Source organism: Rhopalosiphum maidis, chromosome 1 (genome assembly GCF_003676215.2).
Source record: "Rhopalosiphum maidis isolate BTI-1 chromosome 1, ASM367621v3, whole genome shotgun sequence".
NCBI classification, from domain to species: Eukaryota; Metazoa; Arthropoda; class Insecta; order Hemiptera; family Aphididae; genus Rhopalosiphum; species Rhopalosiphum maidis.
Window position 1 is genome coordinate 84,580,814 of NC_040877.1, and position 25,785 is coordinate 84,606,598.

A 25,785-nucleotide genomic window follows, 5' to 3' on the forward strand; every position below is an offset into this window, starting at 1 on the left:
TTAATCTGGTGTTTTCAAGATTTTTTATTGGCGGATGATGGGGGGGGGGTATATAAATTAATTGCAAAGCGGGTCCTATTACAAAAAAAAAAAATAATATAATAATAGGTAAGTCAAATATTAGGTACTATTGTTATATGGCACTAAAAAAAGTCAATGAGGGGGCTCTATCCCGCTCATATCAGTCATATCCCTCCGCGCGAGAACGCTCACAGAGCTACCACTGTAGTGGTTTGATGCTAAATATTACTTAATATATATCTGACAAGTATATTATTATATTATTATAATTAGCCATCCATGATCTATCATATAATATCTTAAATATCTTAAGAAACAGCCATTTTTAGACATATAGTAATAGGACAATACCGTTAACGTAGTTATTAATTATTACTGAGGTATAAATATAATAGCTGGTATACTTTAAACCTAGCAATAGTATTCTACTATTTTATTATATAAATTGTTTACTTCTGGAACTTATTATAATCAGATTAGATTAGCTATGATTATAATCTTAGTTCAACAACTTATAATTATAGTGTTTTTTTAATTAAAAAGTAGTGAAATCTGAATTTAAGAAAATATGTTTAAATTTACTATAATTTTGAGTTTTATTAGTTTTTTTTTCAAGGCATTTATATACATAAATATACAGTGTCCCGTGAAGATTTACCCATTACAATATCTCCTGAAATAATAGAGATATAAGAAATCTGTTTTTTTTTTTTTAATAAAATTCACAGAGACAAGAATTACGAATATTTCATGTTTTAATTTATTTTAAGGTTTTGGTAAAAAAGTTAATAAATATATTTTTTTAATTAATTATTTTCAAAAAAATTGAAGAGCCATTTTTTAGAGTTAATTTTTCTGAAAATATTAATGTTTCAACATTTTAATTTCATTAATCTCCTGATTTTTAATATTTTTTCTAGTTTCGAGAAAAACACTGAAAGCTTTTGCTTGCCATATGAGCACGCGGGCCACATGTTTGATATAATGATAACACTATTGAATTAATAATGATTCGCAGTTTTTTTACGAAACTAGAAAAAATATTAAAAATCAGGAGATTAATGAAATTAAAATGTTGAAACATCAATATTTTCAGAAAAATTAACTCTAAAGAATGGCTTTCCAATTTTTTTGAAAATAATTAATTAAAAAAATATATTTATTAACTTTTTTACCAAAACCTTAAAATAAATTAAAACATGAAATATTTGTAGTTCTTGTCTCTGAAAATTGTATTAAAAAACCAGATTTATGATATATTATCCATTATTTCAGGAGATATTGCAATGGGTAAATCCTCATGGGGCACTTTGTATATTAGTATTTTATACAGGGTGCAAAGGTGCAAGAGCTATTTTGACATGAGATGGTGGAGAAAAATGTCATTGTATGATTAATAATGATGCGAAATATGATTATATAACGTTAATTATATAATACTAATAAATTACAATTTTTTGTTGTTGTTATTTTTTTTTGTTATAATTGTAATTATTAATTACATAAATCGTTTACATATTTTTTTTATCCAAAATCGTTCTCATTTCAGTTTATTCTCAACTTATAAAGGTAATAATATATTTTTCATTAATATTTCGGTATAATATGGGCAAATATTCCAGTTTTTTAATTATCTTTAGTAGATTAAGTTACTTTTCTATCTATATATAAAAAAAATACTATCACGATTTTTACGGTTGATATCCTATACATTCATAATCATATTTTTTCTGATTTTATATTAAGAATGTAGATACCTATTTAGACGTATTTACCGTGTAAATCTTAACATTAAATAGTTACCTATTTTCAATTTAATGTTTTAAATATTGAAATAATTTTAAATAGTATATTGAAAAGCATGAAGTATTATGTATTGTAGTTATTCGAAACCTCATATATTACAATGAAAATAATCTTTCCAATACCTTCCTACATTTTTTTTATATAGTTAATAATACCCGAAGTTAATTCCATACTGTAATTTTGTGGATTTAGTTACGTGTACATGTAGTCGTGATGTTAAGTAACGTAAAACGATTTTTACGGAAATTTATATTTTTCTATTACGAATAGTGGGACTTATAATAATAAATGTTCAAATAATTTTCATTGTCAGAAACACTTTTATTTATTAACATGATTCTGCAAGTATCAAAAACATTATTACCTAATATGTCGTTAACAGATTATTATAAGGAAGTGGCCATTTCAGAGTCCAACCAGTATCTATTTTTGCGTTATATGCTGTGAGTGGTACAAAATGTGGAGAACAGCTATTTTGATTGACCCCCTCCCCCTATTAAAGGTTTATTATAAAATGTCGTCACTGTAACATGTAAATATGCACAACAATATTTTGTATTTAGAATTTCACCTAAAATGTTTTGAATCAAATTTGAGGGTATTTATCTATTCAAGACAAAATCCATCGATGCTTATTCAAAATTATTAATTTTAGAGACTTCACAGTTTATTAGAGCTTACTATAGAGCGCAGATACAGCATCTACCATAACGTATTTTGTATTTAGTAAAATTGATTCACTGTTGTGCATCTAAATTGTTATATAAATATTTTTTATTATTATTATTATTATACGTACATTAAATAGTAACTGTGAAATAATTTTGAACAAAACATTTTGAAAAGTGTCTACTGTAAAACGCGATGTATTATTGCGTGTTGTTTATTGTTATAGTTTTAATGCTTTCGAATGTGTTTATAAGTATTTATATTATTATTTTGCGTGGCACTCTTGTTTTAAAATTAAAATGGTCGTATATTTTACTAATTTAAATCATTATAATTTATCTTAACAATTTGCTGTTACGGACTTGATACATTTCCATTTTTATATTGCATAATACATACACTTTCACGAAATTATATATCAATCCGTTTTATAAGCATGTAAAATTGCTGTTTTAACTATAATAAGGAAGAGTCGAAGAGGTGTTACTATATACACATTATATATCTATAAATATAACTACTTTCTTGTAATGTATGATATTTTGATGTAATGACATTTTTAGGTAGGTAAAAATTGGATTTTCTATTTAATCTAAAACATTATAATATTATACGTAAGTACAAATTGTTAATAATTAAAAAATGGAAAAGATTACTTTTTTATTGAGTAAAAATTATAATATATAAAATATATATTTTATTAGACGGTTGCTTAGTTCACAAGCAAAGACAAACTATTTTTATTGGTAGGTATAAAACTACATCTTCTTCTTGTTTTTTTTTTTTTTATTTCAAACAAATAAAAAAATACAATTAATAATAAATGATTATCTAAAAATAATTTGAACGAAAAATGTTTTTTTAAGTTTTATCACTGATTTTCTAATGTCATTTAAGTCAGTTTTTTATGTATATAAAATTTTATAAGAATTCAATTTTTGATTAGCGTTCAATTAAATGATACGTGATTAAGACTATTAAATTAAAATTATATATGTTTTTATATTTTATTTGGTATACATAGTCGAATACAGAAGTATAATTACTTGTTAGATATTGTGGTAACAAAATATAAATCTGTTTTGTAGTAAACCAGGGATTATATTATATAGGCACATGCCTACCTTTTACTATCTATTCGTTTATATTTTTATAATTTATAGATAATTAAACATTTTCAAGACATTGATATTTTAATATTTAATATCATTAATTTATTTTAGTTTGGTTTTTCTATACAATTAATATGATATTCCGTTACAATTAAATTAATTGGGTAAACGAATATCCTCTTTTAAAAGGTTGTTGTTAAATATTATATAGATTATAGCTCAAGACATTTGAAATTCTGAAAAAGTTGTGTATTTTACATTTTATAAATGTATTTAATTACTCGATCTGTTTCTATGTATTATCTATTTATATTATGTTGGTTAGGATTTTATTTAAAAAAAATCTTTTTGTTCACGATATTATTAGGAAGTTGCTATTATATTTCATAAACTTGCATAATGCTTAAGGACGGTCATCGCCGTGTTACGTAATTTCCAGTGAGTCTTTGCACGATCACGAGGATTAAAAAAATACCGTTTATATGGTGGTCACTGTGACAGTGAATCATTTGAAGGTCCTTGCGTATGTTGTATATAGGTTTATGTAGTTATGTGTATGCAGTCCCGTAATTTTGTGGAGAAATCTGATGAATAGTTTCCTCTTAACCCTGCATTCATCATCGCGCAGGGAATGTGAGTTTCACGGAGGAAACATAATATTATTGGAGTATATTACAATATACCTATTACATTTTAATATGTGACACGTGCAGTATACACATAGATCGATCGATATATCAATCGGAGGAAATGTAAGAAAAAAAAATTAAAATTAAAAGACCATTACTCTTACATATGATACAGGAAATGAAAATATGAATATTTATTTCGTACATGTATATTCTTTATCATTCGAATAAGAATATAAAACGACAGAATGGAGTGAAAATATTCATAATCTACATAGCTATTGAAAACTACGAGAAAATTGTAAAGATTATAAAATAAAAACGTTTTAATGCTATAATATTGTTATGATAATATGAACATCACGATTTTGTTATTCAAAATGTTGTTACATTAAAATGAAAAATCAAGTGAATAAAATACCTATTCAACAATATTGTTTTAAAAAAAATATAATAAAGTACCTATTTGCCTATATAATGTCAATTTTATAAAATGTTGAAGATTCCTATATGATTTGTAGTTGATATTACTATATCAACTACAAATCATACTATATCTTTACTATATTAAAATTTCTATTAGTCCATTAAATTTCAATTATCAAATTAATTGAATAAATATAAAATATTGAAGCACAATATTCTCTGACTCAGTTGCACTACTAAAAAGGTTTAATACCAATTGGTATTAAGCGTATTATACCAAATTGGCCAAATCATCGAAAAACGTAGTATTAACAACTTTTAGCATTTATATCGATCTAATAAGTGATAATATGGTATTGATCATTTTATTTTAATTCATCGAGGTCGTAGTTTGTCATTATTTTGATGAATTTAAATACTTGATTCTTGAAAAAACTATTAATTCAAATGTTAACCCTTCACGCGCTAATTTCTATAATATAGGTAATAGATCATCATCATTTTAACTTCATAGTAGTTGGAACATTCTACTCTGACTAGTTACATAATAGTTATCAACGATTATGTTGATGGTGCATGCATACATATATTATAATATACGGTTATATATGATAAATAGATACGGTAATTTTAACATAAAATATATAAATAATCTAATTGTGTACCTATACAAAATACTTTCGCTCATGAATAAGATTTATTTTTGTTGTTATTATAGTTATAAAAGTCACGCTGGTAACTAAAGTTGCATAAAAAAACAAATCAATTATTTGTCTAATATGCAAAATTAATTTTAAAGTCGTGAAATTTTTAACGTAATCTATACAGCATATTAGTATATATATACACCTCTTATTAAAAATTAGAAATTGTTCAATGGCTGATATTGCAATCTCTATTGTTTTATTAATCATTGAATTTTAATCTTAAAATTATATCAACAATTGATTAAATATTTAAATACCTAGTTATCAATGTGTCGTGTCTAGTTGAGGTAAATTTTATAGAACTACGAGTATCAGGTAGGTACGTGAAACAATCGATCCTAATATAATATAATATTAATTACTATTAATTATTAAAATAAATAATCTTTATATCTTAATGTATCATATTTTATAAATGGCGTTACACCTTTAGGTATACAGTATGTCGACTTAATGGTGTAGGTTGTAATATCCATTCTTAATAGAAATATAATAATAAAATGTTTATTTTTCAGTGTAAGTAATACTTACCACATAAGTATTATTATAGTTGTTATATGTTGATATTTAATAAATAAATGATGATCAAACAATGCTAGTCGATGGTTTAGTTAATTAAAAATAATTATATAAAAAGTAAATGTGCATTATCTACTGGCTATATATATATTATATACGTATACAAATTAATATAAAATAATGTGTTTAATAAATCTACAAAAAATTGAACATAATATCCTATGTGTATTTATATACATCTTCAAGACGTCTGTCATATTTATTTCGTTATTCTAATAATTCCAAATGAAATTTAATACAAAAAAAATCAAATCCAATAGTGTAAATAATTGTTATTTCAACACCCGCGCGTTTGTAAAGTACCCACTACACGGCGGCGTATATGTGTAGTAGTCACTAGTAGATCGGATAAGACACGAGTCTTCTGATTTATATTACCACAGGGCACGTTATCGTGAGGATATTTCCTAGAAAAGCATACGATTGTCACAACAGACTCAGAAACTTGTCCACGTGAGTTGATCTTTTCAAAGCGAAGCCGATTATCGCAAATCGCTTTGCCGATTGTTGTAACCGCGCTCATATAGTTAGTTAGTTTTCTATGCTTTTAATCTTGATGTATTGCACATCTAAATACCTATTTATATTTGTGACGTGGATCGTGTGTGGTGTGATAATTTTCGAGTTCTAATTAAGCTTGTATGCTCTCGAGTATCATCCTTGAAGTTGGCACGCCGCCTTTATCTGATCGATTCGAAAATTATGCCAATATTTTGAAAATAATTGTAAATTGAGTTTTATAATATTTTGTTAATAAGTTATTAAAATATTACCAGATAAAAATTATTATGTTTAAAAATATATTAATATTTTGAAAATTAATTTTTAGAATTTGCAAATCAAAATTTTTTTTTTTGCAAATTTTATGTTTTTTCCAGCCCTCTAATACTTTGTTCAATAAATTTAAAAGAATATTTATTTACAAAGCAACTTCTAAAAACTAACTTTAAATTATTTTCAATAATTAACTTGCAAATATTAGCATATTTTTTGAATTGATCGGAAAAAGTATTGTGTTCCTAGTTTCAAAGATCAAAGCTAATTTGTTTTTAAATATTTTCCGACAAAACGATTAAAACGTATTTCTGTTTTAACTTTCAATCTATATTATTAACACTGATTAATTACACACTTTAATGGAATTGTGTCATTTATAATAATAGTGTAACTAATACCTGAATGTTTACTATCACATTGCATTCATGTTATACACATTGTACTTACATAATATTATCTGTTTGTACTAATTGACTGTTAAATTGGACACTTAATCGGGTTTTAATTATTATGGTTAAGGCGAATGATCTCACATCTTTAATAGTTAGCGTTATTAAATATTATTATTTTGATTATTATAGGTATACCTACCTATAAATTTGATAAGTGTTTGTTATAACTTGTAATTATTGTCAAGTCTATACCGATTACCAAAAAATATGACCATCTATGTGTGTTAAATTAATATTGTCAGTGTTATTTATAAAAATAAAGATTAATATTAAATCAAAATTTACGATTTTAAGAGCTTAAGGTAACACATTGAAGGTTTTTTCATGAATATAAAATACTTAACTTGTATGTTATTATACCTACCCATTATTATTCAATTTTTTTTTGTAAATAAAACATAATTGTAATATACTAATTATTATCAACCGAAGTTGAATTATTATAACTCTATTTAAATCGTCAGTCAAAAATATTTTCAAGTAAGTACTTAACAAGTTGTTCACAACTATTGGAAAAACTGGAATGATAATATAATATGTATATAAAATGTTTTAAACGTTTGAATAATTTTGGACATGTAGGTTCGTAGAATACATAGAAACTATTGTCTATTTGTCTATTATTATATTGTGTTACCTATTGTAAAGTTTTAATAGGTAGGTTTTAAACAATTTCAAAAAGTATAATAGTTGTAGTTAAAAATAATTATATCAATACTATTTTTTTAAATTTAAATGTAAATTTGTTTTTTTATCCTGATTATTTCGAATGGTGGCTGATTTGTAGGTATTGTAACAAACCAATATGTAAATTGTTTTAAATTTATTATTTACATAAATACACTTTACTATTTATTTTATACTTGGCTGTCAAGTTTTATTTTAAATTAATTTTAATATACAAACTTGATATCATGTAAACTTTTATGTTAACCATGTTTATGTTAATTAAGTGATCACATACAAAGTTTAAAATGTCAACACATATTATTATATACATTATACATGCAGTAGAATCTCCGCTCTACTTAGAATTTAAAGCTTTTATTTTATTTATCGCAAAGACTTAACATATCTATCTACATTCTATACATATCATGTAGGTACTAGTACCTAGTAGCTATAGTCACTAAAACGCATATCTGTCTTTGTTTTAATTATATGGTACATTTTTTTTAGTACAAATTTAAATTTAACATTTTATTAACTTTGATTATAAATCTATGTTTATTCATATATAGTTATCCAATGTATTATCGTGACGTGAAATATTATATTCCATTTGCATAATACTTGAGCCCATCAATAAAAAAAGAACTAAAGGAATTGGAATGTAAAAATGGCAATTGTATGCACTCGTAAAATAATTCATTACCATTATTTGCATGTTGCTGATAAACAGTGGGTGTCTCAAGTCCCGAGGCATAACATATATTATGTTAAATGTTCATCTATATACATATTATGTATAGACGTATATATATATATATAATACATTTAATTTCGTTCAAATATTCAATCTACATGTTATCAGTATTATAATACTTCAGTATACCATGACATAGGTATTCCATAAATTTTATTTTTCCAAAATGTTTGCTTAGTATCTAATCTTACAGCTGTATACTTAATAAAAACTAACAAATATGTAATTAAACAGAGATATAATTATGTATAGCCGTATAGGAGAAAATATATTTTTAAAATAAAACATCTCATTTAAAAACGTAAAAATCTAAAAAAGCTTAAAAGTACGGTGCTGATGATAATGTTTTGTTTAACGAGTGGCAGACCAGTGTGGTTGCTTTCGAATTAAGTAGATACTATAGCAAATCCTATTAAACAAATATTAATTATACTTCATAGAGACTCATAGTTTTTGTACATTTGTTAAACCCTAGCGGTTCTTACGTTTTAGAATAATTCTGTTGTATAAATATTAATGATTTCAAATAAATTGATATTTGATAATTCTGATTTAAAATATATTATACGTCATATAATGTATATATTATGTAGATATTCTTTTAAATTAATTTTACAATAATTAATTTCCATATCATAATATTCGTATTCAATTTAATGTTAATGTAATGTTCAATAACTCGGGAACACTTCTGTAATTAATGTTCGTAAATAGCAATCCGATTTATTTCTTAATCATTTTGTTGCTCAAGTGGTATACGCCCTTTATTTATTAAAAATTCTTGCATTTAAGGGGCGGACATCACATTCGTGATAACTTTTTAAAATTAAAATTTTAAAAATATAATCCAATGTAATTTTGTATTCATATCAATTTTTAAATTAATATTAACAATTTAAAATTTAATAATATTATGGTCTAAAGTTATGGTTGTTTTGAACTATTTTTTTTTTTGTATGTTTTAGTCAGAAAGCTGGGTATTTAGTTTATTATATGTATAAGTTAATATTAAAATATAACTGAATTGTAATTAACAGTTGAATTGTACCAAAAAGTTTCATGTTGGTGTAATATCAATGTAATTACTTTTGTCAGCATTCGGGAGACATGTACATTAACGTATTATGACAGCAATTACATAACGAATGATTAAAAATCAACATGTTTTTCTCATTGTGTAGGCGAAACTTAAATTGATAGTGGCTTCATTTTTGGTACTTACCTATGCATTAAAGAGTAAAAGTAAAACATTATAAAATATTGTATAATGTCAAAATTATTGTGTTTTATGATATTCTGTTACATTCGGGCCAGTGATAAAACAACCAAAACAATTTTGATTGATATTATTTTTATCATTTTTTAATGCTTTCAGATTTGTACATATCGATTATTTATTTTAAATCATGTCACTCTTACTGCCAAACATATTTATAATATGTACAATTCAGTATCATCGCATTACTAGTGGCGTAATTTCAAAATTTGTGCAACATTTTCAACATCCCCTCTATCTAAGTAAATATCCTAGGGATCTAAATTTTTAAAATATTATTATATGTCTTATTAAATACATTGTCTTGTAATGATTGACCGCTGACGAGTAGACAGTAATACCTATATATCAATATACTATATAGTATCTTAATTGAAACCATCTCAGAACTCACGAGTGGCATCATTGACACATTATTTAATGCTTTCAAGATTTTACTAAAAAAATTTGATTTTTCAGTAATCATAGAAAAATCAACAGTTAAAAATAATAATATATATATTATATATCACGAATATGAATAACATATTATAATATTTACACTCGTACAGACTACAACACAATAAGTTCAAAACTTCAAAATTAAATTCAAGTATGTTTTAAATTATTAAAAACAATTTAAGTAGGTAATAATATATAGTATAATATTATTAAAAGAATCGTTGTGCATTTCGGGCCGCCTAGTGTTTGGGCCTAACTTAACCGCATTTTCTGATCGCTCTTATAGTTCCACCACTGATAATTTACTTATGTAATATGTATGTATTATACTATAATAGTAGATATATATATTGTATACGATGTGTATAGTTCTAGAATTAGTTTTACGTAATAAAATATTTTTTTACAATTGTCAAATTGTATTTGAAAAAACAATTCCCCAGATTTGTTATTATTATTTTTTACCATGCGAATAATTATTTTTAATAATGTTAAGTATATATTTATTTTTATGGTTTTGTATTCATATTATCTTTCTATACTTAGTACCTATACTTAAAAAAAATAATAATTCAAGTTTGTTATATTATTGAAGATTTATCATTTATTAAAGTTGATTAATTAATTGTATAGTTAATGCAACTTTTTTGGATCACATTTTATAATCAAATAATGATATTAAGTAAGACAAGTATACTTTTATTAATTATAATTTATAATATTTAATATAATTTCTTAGTTTTTTCCTATACATTATTTTAATATTATGGGTTTATTTAATAAATAAATAAATAATTAATTTATAAATTAAAAACAGATTTTATTGATAAAAATATTCACGAGATATTTTCGTTAGCAACGCGTTTGTGCTTTATAATTTTTGATAAAATATCAGAAAACTTATCAATATTTAATACAATTTTTTAAACAAACTTGCGCTTCATAAAAAAAATATTATACCTAATACCTATACATAAATGGTAAACAAAACCAAAATCCCTCAACCATACATCGATTAGTAAGCACGTGTAATTTTAAATAAATCTTGTTTTGTTTAAAAAATGTTATCGTTTTTAAGTATACAGAGCGAGTTGGAGATAGCTTGTGTGGAAATCTATGACGGACATGTTTGGAAGGATTTAAATATATCATCTAGAATCCTTAAAACGTGTTCAATTTGTGGTGTACGGAACGTATGGCCATGGATAACTACAATCAAGTGTAAGGGTGAGTCCATGACCATATTCTTTGCATACTTTATGTCTATATTTAAATATCTACGTTGTAATTCATTATTGTTTGTTAATAGAATGTAAGATGGTTTGTCATCGGCAATGTTTGGCCGAAATCGATGAGAAAATATGTCCTTTAATCGTTAACCATTACGGTGAAAATGTATCGACGATCTCAAAGTCAAATGTCTGTTGAGTTTAGAAAATACTAATTATAATTATATAGTCGTATAGAATACAAAATATGTATGTCCATGAAGTAGCCAAATTTTAATCGCTATTAATAAGTAATTAATGTGTAAGCTATAACGCGGGGGAATTATAAAATAATTTTACCACTTATGGAATTTTTTATATTCACCATCATAGCTCACATATTATGCATTTTATACTTACCACTTCAGTTACAGTATAGTACTGTACTCTGCTGTATTCATGATTTTTTTTATATCTATGAACTTTGAGTAAAATAAAATATATTCAGATAATATAGTGATTTATGTACAAGATTTTTATTCGATTGTAATTTTAAGCATATGAGTATTCATGACTATTTATTCCAACAGCAAAATCAGAATTTGGTAGATTTCATAGACATATTTAATATATGGGTGTATATTTATAACACACTTCTATGCATGTACAATGTAATATCAGAACGAACCGTCTTCCACTGTCCTGATCACGGGAGAGATCAACGACGACGTCCAAATGGCTATGTACGACTACGAAAACGGCGTTTGTCATGCTAAAAAATCGGCGTCGACCTCAAACGAAGCGTTCTGTCCGCTCGTCGAAAGCAAGAGATCGTCTTCCGAACCTAGCTAAACACGAATCTCTATTTCTTTTAAAAGTATATATTTATGTATAAAATTACCTACATGCCAGGGGTGATTGTTTTAGTTATGAACTGTGATAAACTGTAATCATTAATCATTTTAATTTTCGAAAAGTATTGATAGTTTATATTTTTTTTTTTGAAAATTTTAATCACGTATAGTTCCACTATTTTCTACTGCTTTTATATTTCAAATATTTGTTCTGGTGAAACTTTACTGCAGAAGTTTTTTTTTTTAAGCAAACATATGTGCTATAAAAATGGTATAATTTCAACTGTTTAAAGTGATCTTTAATACTGATAATACTATCAGTATAGTTAGGGTGTCCCATAAAGTGCGCAACTTTAAAAAATTAATAACATAGTTATGTATCAATCAAAATGTATTTATTTTCATATATTTACATTCAATATTTAAATTAAATCGGAGTAATAGTAGATACTAGAAACGATAAAAACAGGGCTGCAGACAAAATATTTAAAAAATGGCGGCAGATTCAAAAGTTGCGTACTTTATGGGACACCCTATGTATATATATATATATACGTAGATTATTGTTTGTAGATTATTATTTATTTTTAATAAATAGGTTTTTAGAATATAGTTTATGTAATTAGAATGATATTTGTGTTCCTAGTTTAGATAAAATAAAGATTTGAATTGAGCTGTAGAAATAAAAATAAACGAGTTTGTGTGTACTTTAGGAAATGGGGTTCATCATACTCGTATATTTTTAAATATAATCTTAAATTTATTACTTTATCATTCCGTTACACTCTTTCACTTTTATTATCATTTGAATGTTTTGATACTTTCTTTGTGAAATATTTATTTATTTTTCTTTGTTTAAACAATTACTTTAATAAGCAGCTAGATATACACTTATAATATATAGGTACATGTTTTTTCTTTATACCAACAGTGTTATTTTTTAAAATCATTTTTCATACATGAGATTGCACATTAATTTCCTAATATTTAAAATGTATACTCATGCAGCGTGCTATAATATATTTAACTACATAACGCATAATACAAACATATAATCATAATCCAATTAATTAACATGTACCTACTAGTCAACAGCGCTACTAGTCAAAATTAAATTAATCAAACTTCTAAATTAATTACTAAGAAAATATAAGTATACCACCTATACATATATCTAGCAAAATTTACCATGTTTTACATAATATAATTGATAACAGCATACACAACACACATAAAAAGTGAAAAGTGTAATGTACACTTACATATAGACTATGCAAATTAATGAAATATATTTGATCACTGTAACTATAAATTAGGCTTTTTTAAACATAGTAATCCCATTTATAATCTGTAAAATATATTTACTCATTTTATTTTTAATTTTATATTTTATCATCTAATAACGGCAATAAAAAATACGATAAATTCTTCCATATTGTATAAGCATATGATATGTTTACATTAAATATTGGAGAATTAGCAAATACTACATAATGTGTCTTTTGCAGGATGAAGGTTGATAATGCATCTACATTATTGCTTTTGAATAATTCATATCATGTACTTAAAGAAATATGACGTTATTTATTGCAATTATTGAGTATATTTAAAATCTAAATAGCAAGATAAACTGGTCAACAGGATTGATGTAAAACAAAATTATGTCAAGTTCAATTATTACATAAATAAATGCTCTGTAATAATATACCTTCTCCTTCGAACTAATTTATTAAAATTAATCTAATACAAATTTATTATGTGTCTTATGAGGTTAATTATCTTGTATTGACTGTAGCTAAATTTGTTATGAGATTGTTGTGTTTCAAAATAGGAAACTCACGTTGTAAGCAGTGTAAGCAATAGAGCCTAAATATTAATTTTAAATATTTTTAATGATATTATACAGGTAAATATAGTATACTAGAATATGATATAGTATAATATTATATACCTACGTATAGTGTGATAATATTTTTCAATTACATACTACATACGATTATTTTCGTTTCCCTTCAATTTTGATGCTTATTTATTATTTATTTATACTCAATTAGCTAAACTCTTGTATAAAATTATGTACCTACTAGTGGAAACATATTTTATAGCTTAATACAAATTAAATATATTACAGACATTTTAATTTTGGTATATAATAATATGGTTATATGGTATTTTTAGTATTTCAGGGGACTATAATTTTAATTTTATACAGACGTATAAGAAAAATGATCAACAATATTTATTTGTTTAGGTAAAAAAAGTAATATATACTATGAGAAAATATCTTCCAGAAAATTTTTTTATTATGATTTTGATTTGTGTCGAGGTTAAATCAACTAAACTGTAAATATCTATCAATTACAGCCCACTTGAATAAGTATAAAATTATTTGGTATTTTGTAATATTATGTATAAATCGTTTACTTAACGATAAAATATTTATGCATGTGAGAAAACAGGTTTTCTAGGTCATGTTTAAGGTTTAATTGAAAATAGAAAGTTTGCGACCAAGTTCGTCCCATTATGATGATTACAAATCTAGTATAATCCCTAATTATTATATCTATTTTTCTTAAATAACATTAGTCTGCAACTATAAAGAATTAAGTAAACAAATTTAACATCTTTGTTAATGTGTAATTTTTGTTTACATTTTAACAATTTAAAATTTTCAACAGAAAGGAATTGGTATAATATTTTGATCATTTTTCTTACATATGTATATGTTTTTGAGTTTGACCTTATTGCATTTAACTTGAATTTTAAAATCATTAAGCGTGTAATATTTATAATATATTTTTCATTATTTTATATTTATATATATTATCTAATATTTTATCATGAAATAATACCGCCTATCATAGGTTCTGTAGAGCATGTCTTATAAAAAAATTGCTTTTGTTTCGTTAATATTAATATAAAAACTATAACGCCATTGTTTAAAAAAAAAAAATACATACATATATTAATATTTTAATATTTGATGATATTATAGACTATACCTAATAGAATATAATAAATTAATAATTGTTTAATTGTTGTAGACATTTATTATGTATACACTATACAGATTTTTATATGAGAATTCATTTAAATAATTTATATTGATGCATGTATAATGTGTATACAACGACAATATTAATAAATATATTATATTATAACATTAATAACATAATGGTTTTTATACAAATGATAAATATTTAATTTTGTTTAAATGGGATGATAATAATATAGCGTGTTAATTGAAAAAACTTTCCTAATAAAACTTTTTTATATATTCTTATGGATATTTATCTCTTTATAGTTAAATAAAAGCTTTAAAAATTTATTAATCAATCAATTAGATTGTAAATTACTACAAAAACAGGTTTATTATCATAAGTCTGTATTTCCTTAAACATTTTTTTACTGATTTAATATTATTGTATAAATCATTTAAGTACTATAAGTGTTTAACGTATATGGATTTTTAAAATTACATATAAATAATTTCACTTTATATGCAACTTTATTTAAACATTAACCTTATTGAAACATGATTTTATATAATTTTTTTATGTCAATACATTATACTCTTACATACTTTTAGTCTTTATTAATTTAGTACTTTAATGCAATTCTGGTTTCAACGAATACTAAACATTGTGTAAAGATTTTATTGAGAAATCAAAATGTACAGGTATTTTAGCGTTTTCAAAATACATAATAATTATTATACAACTACCTGTATAGCCTGACTTCTAAATGAATTTATACAAAACACGGCAGTACGGAACTATGTTGGTGTATCTTAAAATTAGTGTATCTCAGTTAACGGTTAAATCGGTGACAGCGTATCTCACATAGTAAACTAATTCGACCGGGATGGGAAACTGTTTGTCGTTGATTGGAATATTGGCATAATATAATACCTATATTTATATAGCACTTGGTATGTTTTCGAATAGTCTAACGTGGTTCAAATTACAATATATAAACTCGCAAAGTCTCAAGGAATATGATATATATATATATATATAGCCATATAATGTATATTATGTGTAAAATTTGGTGCCAATTGGTTCAGTTATGCCTAAATGTATAAACCCTATTAATTAAAATTTTTATATAAGTATTTATATAGATATATAGATAGATAGAAAGATATAAAAAATTAAGGATTAAAAAATCTTAAACAATAATATCCAGTTTATATTTGTTTGAATTTGAAAGTTATTTCAGATTTTATAGTTAGAACTCGCATTATTATTGTATTTCAATTTTACGCTTATATACATTATACAAAACTAGAGCGGATTTTAATTTAGCACAAAATCAAAAATATTTAAATATGTATTTGTTTATTACTTCATAAATATTTATTTATAATACTGAAATATTTAAATTTAAAATAAGAGAATTGACTATAATTTATAAATAATACATAAGACAAATAAAAATATTTATTCTGAATCATCCAAATAGTCTTCTTGGGGGAAACAATTAGAAACGACATATAATTTGAGATTTTCAAGTTTAAAATTACGGCGATTCGATCTTAGTATTGCTTTATAACAGCTGAATGACCTCTCCATATCAACAGAAGTAATGTTATTGTGATGCATATTTTAAACACGTTAATTCTTTTGAATTGTATTCTATTTCTAAATTTTTTTTTAACTTATGATTAATAACAGAGTATATCCCTTATCGACATTAAGGCGTTAAATCCTGCGTTTTATTTCAATATGTTTTATAATTTAGAATTGGTTAAAATTCTAATTTCTCCAGGAAATTCTAAAATAATATAGATTACGTATATTTATTTGTAAAATATTTAATTATTATTTATTTATTTGTAAAATATTTGAAAATATTTAAAATAAAATTAGCATCAGCTTATTCAAAATTAAATGAAATGTACACATAATATGTCAAAAAGTTTTCTATATTAAAACCATATAAAAATATTTATTTAAATTGAAATCCGTTCCTTATACATAACATTATAATTTATAATATAATATAGGAACTATATTTTTAATTTGTAATCATTAAATTAATAAAAGTTTGTAGGTATATTGTAATTTGTTATGATATAAAATATAAAATTTATATCATATTAATATAAAATTGTGTTTATATACAATTTAATTGATTTTTTTTTCGTGTTTATTGTTGATATCATTTTATATGTTTGTGTCAAAAAATTATAATAAAAATATAATATTTGACAGGATAATATTATTTATGAAATTATACAGAAAGTATTGTAGATACAAACTACAATTTAAACACTAAACTGAAATAATTTATATAACATTTTTATTATGCAATAACTATTTAAATATTGGAATAGTGCCCAAACATTTTTTATTATACTTATATGTTTATTGCCAGTATTTAGTAATCTAATAGATATATGAATTTTAAATGAAGGCTTAACTTTCGATGTTTTGATAAAAATTCAAAAACTTTCTCAGTATACAAATCTAAGTATAATATTAGGTATATACATATATATTTGTATGTTATACAGGTACTGGTTGATCTATTTAACTTAATAGCATTTAGAATAAAACTTGGGAATAGTTTTAACTGTGATATTTATTTTAATATTAATCTTTGGCTTAAGTAGGAGCAATGTTGGCTTTCGAGTATGAGAATTATTGTTTGTATTTGGGTATTTCTATGTTGCTAAACAAATACTAGCACCTATATTAAATACATTTATTTTGAAAAACAGAAACGAAAAAATAGCTTAATTTTTATTAATTACTTAGATATTTCATAAACTAACAAATGTTATCTTATAAAAGAATTGGGACTCTAAATAAATATATTTTTAAACTAATGTTAATATTGGTGTGAATACGTTTTATTAACTGTTAATGTATTTTATTACTTAAATAAGTTTGAATATATCTTCTGTAAAATGGTAATTTCTTTACTACCATTTAATATCAATAGATTATCCATTAAAATGCTATAATACTTGTTATTGATATTACCATAATTTACCATTACACATTAATGTAATCATAATGCTCTTATGATTAGGTACTAAATAACGCGTAAACAATAAACATATAATTATTTACAAAAAATTAGTGGTTTTATACTTTATAACTAGATTTTTTCACAAATTTGTAAGTTTGTTGTATTTCAAAATAAGTAATAAATTATTATAGAATTTTCACTAACTGTTATACCATTTTATTATTTTCGTTGTTATATACGTAAATGGTAGTATTGTCAAATTTTTACTGTTAATTGAAATATGAAATTTTTGATTTTTTTTCTATGTATACAAAAATATGCATGGTCAAAAAGCTTGAAAGTGTAAAGCAAGATTTCTCATAAGTTTCAAATATTGGAATAAAAATACATTTAATCAAAAGCCTATAATAATTTTTTATATAAGTTTTAAGTTAACATTTTTACCTAATTCCGTCAAATCACTCAAATCACAAAAATTTGCAAATTATTTTGAAGCTAAAATCTTTTAAAAGATTTAATTATTATTGATTAAAAATGTAATACAATTTCTTATAAGTTTATATATACTGAATTACTGAAACCAAAAAATTTAAATCCCGTATTTTGTGTTATTATTATAATATTACTTATCTACTTATATTATTTTTCGTCATCATTGTCAATAATGATAATGTTAGGATTAGGATGTGTAAATGTTTTTGCTGTTTGTGGTATAATTCATTTAATCTATTATATTATTAATAATATTTTGTGTATAATAATATACAATACCCTAGAATGATGAATCGTCTGCAGATCGTCTTCGATCAGAATCGTTTTTCGTATATAAAATGATATATCATTAAATTCAAATATAACACATCGATTACAGTGACCCACTTAAAACCTATTATACTATAGCACTGTTCGTCAGAGGTGATACCCATCACTCGCCCGAACGACTTTTTAATAATAATTTTTATGTGACGATAAAAGATTATATTCGTTATATAAACATCTTGATGGTTGGGGGGGGGGGTAATTCCTCAAATTACTCCTAATATGCCCAATAGTTAATATAATATTATTTACCTATTTCGTTGAAATCCTAATATAGTGATGTAATGATAACTTAAGGTGATTTCGAGTTTTGGCGCAAATTCATGGATGCGCGGGTGCGACGAGTATGTCAGCGACTACCAATGAATACTTCGTAATCGCGGTCCATTTTGTAAACCACGGTACTCGGTGAACGGATAACCGCGATATTTTCTTTTCCATTGGTTAGTTTTATAAAAAAGTTCGTCGACCGTCGTGGCTCTAACTTTACTCTTTAGCGTTTGTCGGTCGAACCGTTTTCTTGTCACTGTCCTATTCTCGACAAAGCTGTAGTTTTCGTCGTGCCGACCGAATATTAACATTTTTCGATCAAATCGTTTATTTGCGTTGTCATCCGCGAGTGGGTGTGTGCGATAATTTAATGGTGTATAGTGCGACGAAATCCCGGCAAACGAATCTTATTAGTCATCAGTCTTCATCACCTATATATCCGGACCGACGAAACTGTTTCCCGAGGTTTATTATGTGACGGGCACTATGTCAAGGTAAGACGCTCATAATAAGTCACCTATATTATTCACAGTTTCCTAGTAGGGATAGACAATATTTCTTGCGGCTGTTATTAAGAATGTATATTATTTTATAGATTTCTAAAATTCAGGTAAACCTTTGGTAAGATATAGTCACGTAACGCGATTGCACCGAATGATGATTTTTAGTGTAATATATAATAGCGTTATAATTGCAGTTTAGCTACCACGCGAACTAACTACTTACATATATTTATAAGATTTATAGTATTGTATGATGTGTTATTTTTGCTGTGTACAATTAATTAATTAATTTGCTCATTTTTTTTTTGAAAATTCTAATGCATCTAAATAAAAATTTGAAGGAATGGTTTCGGAGTTATTAAACTTTATGCACTTAACTATTAAAAACAACAAGCATGAATAATATAGTTTTATATCAAGTATAACTACAATAGATAAAATATTTAGTCTACTATGTACATTATTATACATAATCCTTGAATACTCGAATAATTTTTACAACATAGAATTCTATTCTATTAATATTTAATATTATAATTTTTAAATCATTATTTAGCTAAATATGGCCATATCTTTGAACCTATTATTATGAACTTGGACTTTTTATTTACAATCTACATTAAGTTATACAATAAGTAAATTTGACCAGAAAAAAGTATCTGATTAAATATATATATATATATATATATACAGTTAAAAATCCCAAAAATTAGATTTTGAGTGAATGTGTTATTGATGGAAAAATGCAAGTAAGTATACTTGTTAAATTAATTAAATTTAAACTATAAAAACATACCCATCAGATCACTTTTACTATAGGTACCTTTTTATGGTTTGTACCATGATAAACTATGGTGATCATATGCGTTACGTTTCAAACAATTATGCCTATTTATTTATTAATATAATAATTTTTCTTAATTATGGGAATGTAGGAAGACATTTTCTCCCCTTAAGTCCTAACCTAACCATTTATCGTGGCATCGTGCTCTCAAAGTTTTTGGCACTGGTTACTATATTCTATCCCTATATAATCGCACTTTAAATGATACGCCTAATATCTACCGGATCTCAATAAACCTAAAACAAACATTCTATTATATAAGAATATAAAATATTCGGGAATGAGTGTAAACGTAGTTAAAAATCTTGAAGTCTTGTTTCTCCAATAAAATTCGGCAATACAATAAAAAATAGAATAAAATAGAATTAACGATTGTAAAATGATACTTTATTATTCTCATCTAGCTAATAAGGAAATTGCTGAAAAAAAATATTTACATCGATAACAAATAGTTAAAATATAAAAATTAAAAAATATACGCTGACTACCGCACTGGGCCACCATAACCTCGCGAGAATTGACACATATTACAGTAATAATCATAAAAAAATAACACCTAATAAACATATCGTAATAGATACCACCGGTTACAAATCATGACGATGACGACCATTGGGGAGGTGGTCGGCGAGGACGACGACATCCTCTCGCAGACGGCGGTGGATAAGACGATCGCGTGTCGGCGGAGAGGGGCGGAGCGGGTGCGAGCACGCGAAAGAGAAAACGCGATCGTGTCGCGCGACTAGTATACTAGTGGTGATAATTAACGTCGGACCGTCCGCCGCTGACGACGACGACGACGACGACGACGACAACGACATTCGATACCACCCGCGCAATCGATCTTTCAAAACAATCATTACGTATCATTCATCAGCGTATACGAGCACGTGCATCTTTTCAACCGTTTAGTTATTCGTCGGATTACGTCGAACACTGAGTGTCCTATATATTATACCATTTACGTCCAATACGGTCGTCGCGATTATTCTTTAAAGTGTGTAATAAATATTCACGTGTTTACGTGGTGCGCGTGTGCGGTATTGGTATTACTTGTTACCGTAGTTAAGCATCATATTATAGCCGCCTAAATAATATAGTATATAGCTAATAGGTACGCCCATATCGTGCGAAAGGGAAAGGACTCGGCAGCAACAACAGTCTGCTTGACGGACGGATCGTGGAATCTTTTGCTTCTCGATTATCATTATTATCGTTTTCGCCACCGGTCGGTATAACGCGTACATTATTGTTATTATACTCACCCGCAACGCTGTAAAGTGCGACGCCCGGGCCGTGACAACATGATGTCACTGTACAGGACCATCAGGGGCACGAACGGCACCCAAAAACGCGTTAGGGACAGGAGGTGAGTCGTTTTGAATTTTTTTTTAATACCATCATGCCTCTAACTGTTAATTATATGGTGATTTTAATAACTATTATTCCGCAAGTTATAATAATATAATATATATATATATATATATATATACGTGTTTACAGCACGATAATATTAAATATACGAATAGATTATGATATACAGTATATACGCATGTATTGAACTTCAGGTCTTCAATGTAAATGCTGGTATAGGACATTTATGTCGTTATACATTTTTCTTATAGATGCTTCAAACTTATACTCGGGTGTCCGTATACGTATTTCACGATTTTTTCGATAACATTTGTTATTATCAAATGCATGTTTTTGAAGTTTTGGAAACTATATTTTTATAATAAATTATGGTAGGAATATCTAATATTTTGAAACACAATTTTTTTTTATCGACTTATATATCCAACTTCATAACAACATTAGAATTATACAATCAACATTCAAAATTAATTTTAAAATTATAATTTCTGTATTATCTACCAGATGAAAATATATATAACGTTCAGGTATAACCTAAGATAGTTGTTGTTTCATTTTGAAAAAAAAAAAATTGAACATGACATATTTTTTTATTGCATTCAGAATCTCGTAGTAGTCAGTAAGCAATATTATTGTGCAGTTGGGCAATTTATTTTCCTTGCGTATGAATGTGAGATCTATAAACATTTATTCCATACATAGATAGGAATTCTGCAAATTCTGGGTAACTTTTTTTGTACATATAAACAACCACGTACAGTTAATTTTTTATTCTTATAAAGTTATAAGAGTCATTTATATGAACTCCATTCGTTACAGAGTTTGTGTTATAATATCGTGTGCGTGTTGCTGCTATCCACTTTTAGTATAAGTGAGATTTATTGAGGTCGACACGCTTTTCGTATAAAATACTTGAAGGAAAATTCGAAAATCGCTACAAAAGACTGAAACACCGATATCTGATTTTCATAAAAATTAATAGTATTGATACAATGTTTAAGGTTTAAGAAATGTCTTATGGCAGGATTTCGAAAAAAAGAATATATGCATATGTTTATATCGGTTAAATGTATTAAAACGGAAAATCATCGAGTATTGACGAAAGACTAATATATTTTATGGTGATCCTATAAAATATTGTCCTATCTATAACCCATATTTTGTTTTAGAACAGCAACAAATCGTGTACGTGAAATATTATATAATTACCAAGTTCGCGTTTCACATTATACTGTTGCATTTAAGTCATGTGTTTTCAATCAAAAGTATCATTTATATTATGTACAAGAGTTAGAAATTAAAATATTTATTAATTATCGATTAATAAATTTATGTTGAACTGCCAAAATATTTATATTATACTTACTGTAGGGTGATTAAACATAATATAGTCACTAAAATTGAACGCGATACAGGTATACTTATAACCATATCAATAAAAAAAAAAAATAAAAAAAAAAAATCCTAGACGTTTAACCAAATATCTATAATGTGTAGAACATGTTTATAGATTTTTTTTTACGACTGTAATATTATGGTATAGTTTAGTGTACAAAAACAAAGCACATTGAATGTTTTCTCATTCAATTGTTGTTCGAATGTAAGCAACAAAATATATACCTATTATAGATGAATTTGATTTTTTTTTCTGTGTCAAACAAACCGACGACGATAAAAAAAAAGTATTAAATAGGTACATCGAATGTTCAATGCGCCACGACAATGTACGCGTCAATGTTTATATAGTTTCGGACGTTTCGAGTTTTTCTAAATATAATAATATCATCATTACTGTCCGACGTTTCGTGCAATGTTTTTGGGAAGTGGGCGCCTGCTGCTGCACGTGTACACCAACACCACAGATGTTCCGGTCCGCGGGAGTGTAAAGAGACTAGAAATGGTTTTTTTCTTTAATTACCCCGAATTACGCACACTACGCAAACACGCGTAGGCGGACTTATTGTTATCATTATCATCATCGTTACCACGATAATTAAAAACCGTTTGCTTTCTATTCGTGGCAACAGCAGAAATATAATAATATGCAAGATTTTCACTACGTTTTTAATTACTATATATACAACGAACACGTCAAAAGAAAAAAAAAAACGTTTAGCCGAGCATTTTTTCTGTTTCTTTATTTCATGTTTTACTATATTATTATATTTTTTCCGACAAGGAAACACAATATATTATTACTATTATTTATAAGTGTAACGTTTCTTTCCGCGACTATACGGTCCAGATTAAAGGCGCGTGACGAGTGACTTGCACAATGTTACGCCGGACAAAAATAAATCTAGCAAATAGAACAAGTCGTAATATTATATTATATATTATATGATATTTATTTAATTTTTTTTTTAAAAAATACATTTTTGTAAGGCTCGTGTAAGACTAATCGATAACATTTTTGACACTCAGTCGGAATTAGTATATAATATAAACTGTTTAAAAATCGATTAATCAGCAGCAAACTATATGGTGTAGCTGCCAATGGCTATCACGTACGGCGTGACATTTTCACTGTTATTGTTATAGACATTTTCTTCTGCACCATGTTTTGCAAGGAATGTGTGTGATTATTGCACAGATCTTATTTTTTTCGTTGGTAGTGTATTGATTATAAAGATCCTACCTAGTGCATTAAATATAGTCGAATATAAAAAAAAAAAACATTTAAGAATAACATGCAATTATAATTTTATAAATGACATTAACTATCTTCCCTTTGAACTTGTACTCTCAGATGACTGATTCATTTGTCAAATTGTGTTCGCTTTTAATACTTTGAAAACTTTTTTGTATCGTATTTTCAACAGAACCTGGACATGTATATTGTAATTTGTGCTACGCTAATTATGTATACCATTATTGAGATTAGTGTTCACTGTCCACTAGTTTAATAACCAAAAAAGTACTTGTAGTCTACAAGTTGTGGGTATATATAATATATAAATTAAATTATTTAATTTAATTTTATGACTATTATACATTAGTACATTATTTCTATATAATTTAATATGATATTCATTAGAATTAATTTTAGAACAGTATATAATATATTATATTTGATTTCAGAGTGCTTTAAAAATAAGCAGTACTCAAAATATATAAAATTTAAATGACTTAAAGTTTAAATTTCTAACAATATAGACTATAGTAGTAATTAGTAGAAATAGTTATAGTTTATAATTTTGGTACAATACATGTATACAGTAGAATGACTGTAATATACACAATCCTTTTAATCTAAAAAATGATTAGTTATAATAATTTTGTATATTTTTGTTTCATTTCAATATTGGATTATTGTAATCCAACCAATAAGCAAAAACCATACTGTATTTTCGAAAAATTATATTCGCGTGTTCGTTACACGAATTACAATCAGATACAATATTAATTGTAGGAATTCAATTTAAATATTTCGGATCGTCTTTAGCCATTAGCAGCTAATCTTCATTGCTCAATTGAATCTCGACGGTCACGATAATAAATTATGGAAACCAACAATAGGTATGCTTTATACTACCGACGTTTTTTGTTTGTGCCATCGCATTTTGAATGCGATTCAATCATCTATTGTCGTTGAAAAACTACCATCGGCCAT

The 25,785-nt window shown here is 25.6% G+C and overlaps 2 protein-coding genes across 3 annotated transcripts in view; both read left to right on the top strand.

Moving 5' to 3' along the window:
- The first annotated feature begins 11,298 nt into the window (after positions 1-11,298).
- LOC113559256 lies at positions 11,299-12,381 on the top strand. The gene is made up of 4 exons (XM_026964911.1): positions 11,299-11,339; positions 11,400-11,548; positions 11,631-11,740; positions 12,211-12,381. The coding sequence occupies exons 1-4, from the start codon at positions 11,299-11,301 to the stop codon at positions 12,379-12,381; spliced, it is 471 nt and encodes a 156-aa protein (XP_026820712.1).
- Positions 12,382-21,542: 9,161 nt separating this feature from the next.
- The window catches only part of LOC113556714, a 145,731-nt gene continuing 141,488 nt past the window's right edge, over positions 21,543-25,785 (top strand). For both annotated transcript variants that reach the window (XM_026961827.2, XM_026961829.2), the window contains exon 1: positions 21,543-22,167. In XM_026961827.2, coding sequence (XP_026817628.1) covers positions 22,103-22,167 — 65 coding nt within the window. In that variant the 5' untranslated portion in view covers positions 21,543-22,102. The remainder of the gene's footprint in view (positions 22,168-25,785) is intronic.

Coding starts and splice junctions, on each gene's coding strand:
- LOC113559256 (XM_026964911.1), top strand. CDS start 11,299: ATGGTAAACAAAACCAAAATCCCTCAACCATACATCGATTA. Junction 11,549..11,630: donor AACTACAATCAAGTGTAAGG/GTGAGTCCATGA, acceptor GTTTGTTAATAG/AATGTAAGATGGTTTGTCAT. Junction 11,741..12,210: donor CGACGATCTCAAAGTCAAAT/GTCTGTTGAGTT, acceptor ATGTAATATCAG/AACGAACCGTCTTCCACTGT.